The sequence below is a fragment of the Benincasa hispida genome, chromosome 9 (assembly GCF_009727055.1).
Source record: "Benincasa hispida cultivar B227 chromosome 9, ASM972705v1, whole genome shotgun sequence".
Classification (NCBI taxonomy): domain Eukaryota; kingdom Viridiplantae; phylum Streptophyta; class Magnoliopsida; order Cucurbitales; family Cucurbitaceae; genus Benincasa; species Benincasa hispida.
In genome coordinates, this window is record NC_052357.1 from 28,650,662 (window position 1) to 28,662,614 (window position 11,953).

General features: G+C 28.5%; 1 protein-coding gene across 1 annotated transcript; it reads left to right on the forward strand.

Annotated features, from left to right (window-relative positions):
- The first annotated feature begins 4,498 nt into the window (after positions 1 to 4,498).
- On the forward strand, positions 4,499 to 5,822 carry LOC120084869 (probable carboxylesterase 18). The gene has a single exon (XM_039040682.1). The coding sequence runs from the start codon at positions 4,554 to 4,556 to the stop codon at positions 5,742 to 5,744; it is 1,191 nt and encodes a 396-aa protein (XP_038896610.1). The 5' UTR covers positions 4,499 to 4,553; the 3' UTR covers positions 5,745 to 5,822.
- The last annotated feature ends 6,131 nt before the right edge of the window (positions 5,823 to 11,953 follow it).

An 11,953-nucleotide genomic window follows, 5' to 3' on the forward strand; every position in this document is an offset into this window, starting at 1 on the left:
TTCTTTTAATTTGTTAGAAAGGAAAAAAGAAATGCCTTCATTATTAATATTATCCCTATTCTCTCATGATAAAAAGGGTAACTGAAAAGATACATCTTTTTTTAGAATAATTGAAAAATATTTTACCTTCTTTTATTAGTCCTAACTCTTCAATATGCAAATATCAATTTATATTTCAGATCTTTACAATTATATCAATTTACATTCTAAGTTAATAGTTGAATCAATTTAAATCATGAACTTTAAAGTTGTATCAATTTAAACATCAAACTAATAATTATATCAATTTAAACCTTAAGTATTCATAAGTATATCGATTTAAACCCCAAATTTTCATAAGTGTATTCAAATGAAACATAATAGATGGTTTAAATTGATACATTTATAAAATTTCAAGGTTTAAATTGGTAGATTTATGAAAGATTATGTAATTTACAAATTTATAGAAAATTTGTAAAAATTGATACACTTCAAGGTTCAAATTTTGCTATTTTTCTGTAAAATCTTATTAATATTTTTTACTAAATTTACAACCACCCCAATTTATGGCCTAAATCTTTAATTTCAAGGGAGTAGGCATGGGAGACCATTATGCAGACTTTGGGTACGTATGGCCCCAAATATTTTGAATTTTTCTTTTCTCTTTTTATTTTTTTAATACCAAAACAATAATAAAAGATTATGGTTTATATATATATATTAACAAATATGTCATACATTTAACTCTAAAAATTGTTATTTGTAGCTCAAACAAGTTTTCACCTCACAAAACTAATTTCTTTTTAAAAACAATTTTTTTTCTAGTTTTTTCTTCTTATTTTTTTTGAGATTTTAAGTGGAAGGCTCTTCTCACGACGAAAATATTATTTTATTCTTCATTCATATGTTTTCCATTTTATCTTTTTTTTTTATTACATCTTTTTAAACTCAATTTCAATTTTAGAAATTGTGGAGGAAAAATCATTGGCGTTTCTCGTAAGGATTTGAAAATTTTTTAATAAAATAAAGTTCTTACGTAAAATTTCTCTTAAAAATTTAAAATTTGGGGAAAATTCACTAAATTCTAATTCTTATGAAAAAAATTTGTGAGATTTTTTTCTTAACTCAAAACTAAGAATGTAAATTAAAAAAAAAAAAAAAAAAAAACTAAAGATAAACTATTCTTTTACCAAAATTTTCGTAAAACTTAAGTTCAAAATAACTAACTTAAACTTGCCAAAAAAAAAAAATTAAAAAAATTAAATTAAAATTTACGGGAGATTCTATTTTCCGGAAAGAACCTTAACAGGAAGGAAATGTAAATTTTTTAAATATTAATTGTTATTTTAAAAAATACAACATTTTTTATTTATTGGGAAGAAAATGTAAAAGATTTTTTAATATTAATTATAGTTTATATTAAGTTAAAAAAAAATTTATATCCATCATTTTTCCATTAAATCTTATTTAGAAAATGGACAGAATGCATACATAAGTTTTTTCTTTATTTTTATTTTTAGTTGCAATAATTAATTATTAATTATTAATTTTAGTAATTTTAAAAAAAATTCTAACCCATATAAGGGTTTGTAGTTTTTTATAATGTTTTTTAATAATTAATTGTTATCATAATTAAAATTAAAAATTAAAAAAAAAAAAGATTGTCAATTTTCCCCCTAATTCTTACCGAAAAAATGGACAGAATTCATATAATGGATTTAATTTTTTAATTTATTTTTTATCATTCGTTGTTAATTTTAATAATTAAAATTAAAATTAAAAAACTTTCACTTTCCCAGTTACTCTTATCAGAAAAATGGACAGGATCCACTAAGTTTTTTCTTTAATTTAATTATTCAAATTAAAATCAATTATTAATTATTAAAATTAAAATTTGAAAAATAAATATAAATAAATAAATAAAAATTTATTTTTTTTTTTTTTTTTTTTATAATTTTTTTTATTTATTTTTTAATTTTAACATAGATTATAATTAATGTTAAAAAAATCCTTTTACATTTTCCTTCCAATAAGTGAGAAATGTTGTGTGTTTTTTTTAAATAGTAATTATATTAAAAAGAAATACTTTACTTTTCCTTCCTGGTAAGTTCCTTATCGAAAAATTGAATTTCTCCTAAGTTTTAATTTAATTTTTTTAACAATTTTAATTCCAATTTTTTTTTTGGATAAGTTTAAGTTAGTTATTTTAAACTTAAAATTTACAAAAATTTCTAAGAAGGTAGTTTTTTTTTTTTTCGTTTTTAATTTTTTTTATTTAGAATTCTTAGTTTTGAGTGGAAAAAAAACTCACAATTTTTTTTTTTTAAAGAATTAGAATTTAGTAAATTCCCCCATTTTTAAATTCTTAAGGAAAATTTTATGTAATATTTTTTTTTTTTTTTTAACAAATTCCAACTATTTTTTTCGAAAGGTCTAAAATTGATGTTGGATTTGAAAAGTTATAATAGAAAAAAAGTAAAATAAAAAATATGACAAAATAGTATTTTTGTCAAGTGGGACCCTCCCCTTAAAATCTCAACAAATAAGAAAGAGGTAAACTTTTTTAGGTTGGAATTTCCCATTTATCTTTTGTTTCCTACTTAATTACTTAAATAACACACAAAATAATTGTCGTGTTTAATAATTGGAATGTTTCATTTTATATTTATGACAGCCAATTAATTTTATGTTAACTTACAAATTTAATTGGTAAACTTTGTTGATTGAGTTTATTTAGATCCTAGACTCATAATTAAGAATAACAATGATGAGAACTTAACAAAATTAAAATATTTGTATTTTAAAAAACTAATGAAAAAAACTAAACAAAATTAAGTATGAATCAATTAATTGAAGTGTTATAATCTAAAAGGTTAATGGTTCAATTTCCACACACAAACTATCAAAGTGAGTATAACTTAATTGGCATATATACCGTACATATTAGCAACCAAGAGATAGGGGTCTTTTTAAATATTTAAAGATATTTACACTTTAGCACAAAGTTTTAAAAGTGTTTCATTTTTTGAACGTTTTGGTTTCATTTTTTGAACGTTTTGCTATAAAATGTAAATATTTTAGGATTTTTCTATTCATAAGAATTTCCCAATTCAATAAATCTACTAGACTCAAAATTAAAAGTCTAGATTATTATTAGACCTAAAATTCAATTTTATAAATTTCAGTCCTTGAACATTAGTTTGTAACAATTTAGTTTCTATATTTTTAAATTTATAACAACTTAGTCTCTATCGTCAAAGATCTCATAAAACTTAATTTAAATTTTTATTACATAATCACTTCGTGTTTAGCTTAATCAATATCAATCTACATATATAATAAATTTCATTAAATCTTAATACAATTTTTTCACAATAGAGACTAAATATTTACAAATTGTAAAGTACTAAGACTAAATTGATACTTGTTAAAGTTTAGGTACTAAATTGTTATAGAATTGTAAGTCCATTGATTAAATCATTATAAATGAAAGTTTAAGAATTAAATTGTTGTTTTCATGAAGGGTTAGGGACCGAAAGTAATTTTTAACCAAAATTTAAAATTTTCAATAACCAATTAAAGATTGTAATTTAGATACTTATAAGATATTTTTAAAGGTAACCTCAATCTTCAACCAAACTTGTAATTTAACTTTAATATCTTTTTTCAAAAAGAAAAAAAGAAAGAAAGAAAGGAAAAATAAGATAATAAGTAAACTTAAAAGTTAAGTTATGAATACTATTATTAATATGCATATCAAAGAGAGTTTACAGATATATCGGCATGTCAACATATATTTTAAGGTTAAATTACAATTTTGGTCATATGGTTTAGATAAAGTTAGAATTTGGTCTCTTTAATTATTTAGTCCATATATTTTAATAAAACTCTTATAAATAGTCCATTCAATTTATAGATATATCTGACATGCCAAAGATTTTAAGGTTAAATTGCAAATATGGTCCCATGGTTTGGAGAAAGTTAGAATTTATTGTTAAAATTTTATCAAACCATAATACTTATGAGGGTTTATCAAGGGCAAATTAACTTTTTAGTTTATGAGTTTTAAAAAATAGGTACGTTTAGTCACTAAGTCAAAATATATCTGAATAGATGCATTCAGTCCTTAAATTTTCAAAAGTAGTTTTTTTAGTCCCAAGTTTTTAAGTTGGTTTAACTAGTATTTGAACTTTTTTTTTAAAATTTTCATTTTATATAATTATATGAAAATTTGAATTATAAAAATATATTTTAAAAATAATTTTTAAAGAGAGAAGAGATGTCTTTAAAAAAAAAAAAAAAAAAAATCTAATTTGAAATATTAATATTTATTTGAATATTATACATATTAATCTTTTAAACCTATTTTTAAAATTTAGAGATTAAATAAACTGACTATAAGAGCAAACACATATATTTTTCAAAATGACTAAAAAGATAATTTTTCCTTTTATAAGAAGTAATTAAATTACATTTTCTAATTGGTTGCAATCAATTAAATCTAAAAGAAAAAGAAAATAGGAGTTGTTGTGATAGTCTGAAAAAATGTTAGTTAGTAACAAGAAAAGCAATAAATGAATGGAGAAAAAAAAATAATAATAAAAAATAAAGCTCAGACAGCCCATTGGCCATGGCAGAGCAGGCGCTCACCTTCCTTATCTGCCATCCTTCATTTCTTCCACTTTCTCTCATTCATTTCCTCTTCTCTTTCACTTAATCCAATGGATCCACCTCCGCCGTCCTCTCCGCCATCCTCTCCGCCGCCCATTTCCAAATCTCCTTCTCTTCCTTGGAGAACCCGCCTCCTCGTCTGCATCTCCTCCATCTGCGGCGACCTCGCCACTCGCCCTAACGGCACCATCAACCGCCGTCTCTTCCGTCTCTTCGATGTCAAATCCCCTGCCAATCCTGTCAAACCCATCCATGGAGTCCTCTCCTTTGACGTCATCGTCGATTCCTCTCGCAACCTCTCTGTTCGCGTCTTCACCCCTTCCTCCGACGCCGCCTCTCTTCCCGTCCTCATTTTCTTCCACGGCGGCGGTTTCGCTTTCCTTAGTAACTCTTCTTTCTCTTACGCCGCCGTCTGCCGCCGCCTCGCTCGTCGTATCCCCGCCGTCGTTCTCTCCGTCGATTACCGTCTCTCTCCAGAACACCGTTTCCCTTCCCAATACGACGACGGCTTCGACGTCCTCCGTTTCCTCGACCACGAAAACAACACCGTCGGTCTCCTCCCTCCCTCCGCCGATCTCTCTAAATGCTTCCTTGCCGGTGACAGCGCCGGCGCTAACCTCGCTCACCACGTCGCGGTCCGCTTCTGTCGGCAGAGATCGCAGTTCCAGAGAGCGAAAATCATCGGATTAGTATCGATTCAACCGTTTTTCGGAGGAGAGGAACGGACGGAATCGGAGATTCGATTAGATCCAGGATACATCGTTTCGATTGCGAGAACGGATTGGCTATGGAAGGCGTTTCTGCCGGAAGGAGCGGATCGGGACCACGCGGCGGCGAATGTTAGTGGGCCGAATGCGGAGGAGATTTCGGAGTTGGAGGAATTTCCGGCGACGGTTGTGTTCGTAGGGGGATTTGATCCGTTGAAGGATTGGCAGAGAAGGTATTATGATTGGTTGAAGAAAAGTGGGAAGAAAGTGGATTTGATTGAATTTCCAAATATGATTCATGCTTTTTATTTGTTTCCTGAAATTTGTGAGAGTTCTGTGTTGATTAATCAGGTTAGAGAGTTTGTTTCTAAATGTATGGTGAAATGATATGAAATCAATGGAGACTTTTGAGGAAGAAGATGAAGATGAAGATCATGATGATGATTATGATTTCATTCAATTTTAGTTTTGGCTAGTCTTTTATTTATTTTTTTAAAAAATTGATTTATTTCAAAATTATCCTTTCAAAACTTCCAATATTATTTAAGGAAGTGGAAATATCTTAATGATTTTTAGTCTTACATTCTAAAAGGGGGAAAAAGTAGTGTCAAACTTTTTAATAATGTTTGGCAACTATTTTTATTTTAGGTTTGTTTTTTTTCCTAAAAGATATTTAGTTGTATCTAGTAGGGGTGATCATTGAGATGACTAAAACCGCATTGAATGTTAAACCGAATGAAAATTGAATTAAAGTGGTTCGATTCAGTTTGATATATTCGATTCGGTTTCAAATTTGAAAATCGATTTGAAACCGAATCNATATATATATATAATTTAAAAAATATGAAAAGGCATAAAAAAATTATAAAAAAAGACAAAAAAGAAAACAGTGGGTGAAACCGAAATACTTATAATTTAGAAAATATGAAAAAAAAATTAAAAAATAATAAAAACCGTGAAATTGAACTGGATTGAACTGCATTGGAATGTTCGGTTCAGTTTAAAAAAATATACTTTTTAAAATTTTTGGTTCGGTTCGATTTAAATCCCAAACTAAACCGAACCGAATTGTAAACAACATGTGTCAAATTCTTCTTATTTCTTTCTTGAGATATTTTAATTTATGTGAGCAATGAGAATAAGACCCATAAAGATGGGTGCTACCTGAAATGCATCCAAGTATTACTCATTTTTTGAAAATTAACTTTTAAAACTTTCAAATTTCTCTTGATTTAAAACATTAGTAGCAAATTTATATATATAGTGTTTAAGGCAAGTATCAAAATTTATACTCTTAAATTTTTATAATTGTATTAATTTACACTTTCCTCTGAATTTTATTAGACTAATATCGTGACAAATTTATAATTTAAGTAAATTAAACTCTTAGACTTTCTTAAGCCAATCAATTTAGACCTTTCATTATGATTATCTTTAAAAATCATCCATATATTAATTACGATTACATTTGAAAATCATTTAGATATTAATTTGTGAAAGTTTAGGAGTTTAATTAAACCCAATTTTATATGAAACTTATATATGAATCGGCTTGGAATAATATTGCAAGTTTTAAGAAATTAGATATTATTTTTAGACAAATAGCAAGTTAAGAATATTGTTTTTATATATCTATAATATAGCATTTGGTTTATACAAAAAATTTCTTAAACCTCTAACTATGCCGCTTTAATTTACTTTTGATTTATTTATTTATTTTTACAATCGTGAGTCGGATCGAATCTCGAACTTTCAAGAAAAAAGTCGTGTCACTTAGGTAGTTTGATATTTACTTTTAATTGTTGCTACACTAAAATACTTACTATTATTTTATTATTAGATTATTTTTTTTTGAAAAATTAACTTTTATCTTATTTTTTAGTTTTAGAAGTTAAAAGTTCATAACATTAAATTTATTTTCATTCTAAAAATGTCACAATTTTTTTATTTATTTTACAATTATCGCATTAATCTGACTTTTTTTTTTTTTTTTTTTCATTTGAATTTGATAATTGATTTAGATTATTTTTATACATAGCAACATGAGCTAAAATTCTATTGAATACAAATTTTTAAGAATTAAAATATCAAATTCGAAAATATAGCAAAACAACTCAAGCATAACTCATTGACTAATGTATATGTCTGCGACTAAACGTATACATTCTTTCAAGAGATGTCCACAACATGAGCTAAAATGCTATTATCTTAATACACATTTATTAGAAATCATAGTTTTTCTAACTTAAATATTACAATATTCATGGTATTAAACTTAAATAATACAACCTCCATAATTATCTTGGAAAACTCTTCAATTACAGCGTGTTTATTTAAAAAAAGAAAAAACAGTATGACAACAACATATTCATCAATGTTCTTTAATCATCAAGCTTCGTAAGACATGAATTATGAAAAAACAATATTGAAAAAAATATTATAAATCAATAATAAAAAAAATTAATTAGAATACATAACTTATAACTTACATCGTTTGTATCTCGATCTTAAAAAATATTTTCCAATACTTCAGAATCTATTGTAAATTTTATAACCATTTGCGACAAGTACGAATAAATTTTGATAAATTGCAGATAACCAAAATTTTAAATAAATTAAGTAATAACATTTATTTTATAATCATCATGGGGCTAGGAATGAGGAATATATAGTCCCTATCTTCGTCCTTGTTTAGCCGATGAAGAGAAAAATCTCCTTGCTTCTTTCCCATTTCCCATCAAATGATAAATTCTCCACTCCGTTTAGGGCGGATCTCCACAAAATAAATGAATATTTCTAATTCTTCCACATTTTACTTCCTTTTTAACTAAGAGATATATATAATTCAACAAGTACAATTTATACACCCCTATCTCATATTATTGAGTTATCCTTTTAATTTGAAGACCTTTTGCAGTAAAAATGGATGGACAAGATTGAAACTATATAAGTTTATCATGGAATTAGCTATATTTTAGAGTTTCTATTATCATGATTACACCCATAAATATGATTGTTGTTACTACAATGTGATTGACTGATATTATCATAAGATTGCAGTGTGGTTGGCTGATTTTATCACAGGCAAAACTTGAGCAACATGTTGTGTAGCATGTCAAAGGCATTGTCATAAACATTGTCACATGCCTAGTAATAGATTATGTAGAATATGTTTTCCATATCTATATGCGTGCTCTGCAGATTTTCGTATCTGCCTTTCTTATTTTTTATACAAAAAATATTTATTCACACAAGAAATATATTCCCATAGCTAGTTTTATTTATATTGTATTCTTATTCATTTTTAGGATTAACTGCTTAATTATAAAAGTATGTATTGAGAGTCTTGAGCATACAGTTTGTCTAAGCCTTAACCTCCATGTATTGTTATTGAAAATTTTTGTATTTTTCATTAAGATCCTTTTTGGTTCGGCAGCTATTGTAGAATTTGGGACGAGTTTGATTTGATATTGTAATTAGGGGGAGCCTAAGTACATTGAAGATAATGAACACTCATATTTAGAAGGAGCCTAAATATGATGAATGTGAGGGCATTCTTAGGGGAGCCCAAGTATGTTGTATTGAGGGGATCTCATACAAAGCTTGGAGAAGCATTTTTGTGGAAGTAAAGGGAGCCCAAACTTAGGGGAAGTCCAAGTTTAAACTGAAGAGGTAGCTATACGTGAGTCACTAAAAAGGGAGTCTGTCAATAAGTACTTTCATTGTAATTGCTAAACTCTATATATAGTGAAGTTTCGTTCAACTCGGGACACTGCCATCCAGACGTAGGTAAATTTGCACCGAACTGGATTATTAATCTCTGTGTCTTTATAATTTTGTTTGCTTGTGTTGCTCCACTTGTCATACATATTATCTGTGATATCGTGCTTAACATTGTATTCTGTGTTAGTTCTACCCTATTTTTTTCAATTGGTATCAAAACAGGTTGATTGTTATTCATTGAGCATTCAATGGAGTCGATCAGGGAAGGTGGATCAATTACCCGTCCCCTTGTGCTTGATGGAACTAATTACTCCTATTGAAAAGCCAAAATGATAGCTTTCTTCAAGTCTATTGACAGTAAGACTTGGAAGGCAGTTATCTCTAGATGGACACATCCCTAAATTGCCGACAAAGATGGCAAGATCTCTCTTAAGCTTGAGAAGGACTGGACTAAAGCTGAGGATGAAACTTCCCTTAGAAATTCTCTTGCTCTTAATGTTATTTTCAACGGAGTTGACATGTAAATTTTTCGACTTATCAATACATGTGTTTCTGCTCAGGCAGCGTGGGAGATCCTTGCTGCAACACATGAAGGCACCTCTAAAATGAAGTTGTCTCGTATGCAAATTCTAACCTCGAAATTTGAATCTCTTAAGATGTTGAAAGATGAAAGTATTACTGAGTTCAATGCTTGCATCCTGGATATTGCAAATGAATCCCTTGCTTTTGGGAAAACATGTTTGAAAAAAACTTGTTCGAAAGATTCTACGATCACTACCAAAAAGATTTGATACAGCTATCAAAAAGACCCATAATATTGCTATCACGAAGGTGGATGAGTTGTTTGGATCATTACGAACCTTTGAATTGACCTTTGATGAAAAATGTTATAAGAAAGGTAAAGTTATAACCTTGCAATTTCTGTTTCTAATGAAGAACAAATTCGAAATAAAAGGCAAATATACGAAAGAAAATCTTTCTGATACCCAATCCTTGTTAATAAAAAAATTCAACAAAGTTATAAAATGTATGGAAAGGGGGTCTGAAAAGTTTCATTCTTCACGTGTCAAAGACAACAGTAGTAACAACAACTCTATTATGCACACAAATTTTAAACCATCTGGAAGGAAAAGAAAAAGTGAATGCAGTTTAAGCAATGCTCAGTGCAACCAAGATCAACAATTCAAGTGCAGAGAATACGAAGGGTTTGACCACTTCTAAGCTGAGTGTCCAAATTATCTTAAAAGATAGAATAAAGGATATTTAGTGACTTTGTTAAATGATGAGTTTGATTCGAGCAGTGAATCTGATGAGCAAATTCATGTCTTGACTGTTTGTGTTGCATCTAAAAATACTGAAGAGCCTAAGATATATAATAAAATCTTAAGTAAAGACTCAAGGGTATCAGATCATGCTTCACTCCATATTGATAATTTATCTCTAGAAGAAGTCTATGAAAAGTGGGAGGAAGATTACAGGTTTTGGAGTTGTAGAAGGAACGAATAGAAAAATAATTGAAGATAATCATCATTTGTTAAGCACCATTTCTGAGCTGAAAAAAGAGTTGAAAGCATCTATCATTAATTTGACTTCAAATCGAAATAAAAGAAAATTTATATACACCGAACTACTCTTATTACTACTAAAGCATAGCAATAGTGGTAAGTGCGGGACCGAACGACAGAGAAACATTGAATTAATTTCTTTTAAATTAAAATTGACCTTGAAAAATAGTAAAAACGGGGTTTTGGTTTTTAGTTGAAATTTGAATAAAACGCAAGAAGATAAATTGCTAGGGATAAATGTAAGTCGTAGTTGGTTCATCTAGTTTTTAGATCAAGTAAACATTCAATGTAATTTCAATCATCGTTTTCTGCCAATTGACTATGTTTTCGAATTATGCATGCATAGCTACTCAATTGATGTGATTTAACTAAACTCTACGAAGGCTGACAATCAATTAAATTGAAATCAATCAAGCGTCCTAATTAATAATTAAAGTTGGAAAGACCGTGACCTAACTAATCTACACGCTCCTAGATTCAATTAGGTTCTTAGCAGCCATAAAGAGCTAGAAACATATGCATTAAGATTTAGGATTCAACTATGTCGATTAACTGTCAAGAAAATCCATGTTCAATTAACCAATAATTCTTCAAATCTAAATTAAACATGCATACAACGATTCAAGGTCATCCTGTAAACCCAAACATACACGTTCAATTGTTGCTACAGGGGGTAAATTCAAGCATAGACGAACTACTAAGAAACGTGCGAGCTTGAAATTAACTAGCAGAGAATTGCAATCATGATAGGGGTGTCAATCCAACATACAAATGCATGTGTAATTCAATTTAGATTTAAAGAAAACATAATTTTGAATTATAAATATCAAATTAGGCAGAAAACTCAAGAGTTACATCGAATCCTTAATCCAAGAACTAGATAGAAAATTACCTGTCACACCCATTCCTGAGCCTTATCTCCCAGACCCGAAAGGAGACGTGAAGACAGCTGATACCACCCTTGTGATACCAACTACCCAACTTCACAACGTTCAACAAATAGCTAATAAGTAAGAACTTAATTAATTTTTATGAGAACTTACAAGGTTTGTACTATTATACAATATTACTTTTAACAATAGTAATGACTTTCAAAGATAATCTCAATCCGAGTCTCGCACTGTGAGAGAGTAGTAGTTCCAGACCTTGGATGGCTTTCCTCAGAACGTTCTGCTATCCGCTACTTGGGAAGGGGGGCGTAAAACATTGAAAAACGTGAGCTAGAAAGGCCAGTGAGTGATACCTTTTAAGAACAAATGAAAACAAGTTTGATTTAAGGAACACATTTGTGGGAAAATAATTTTCACA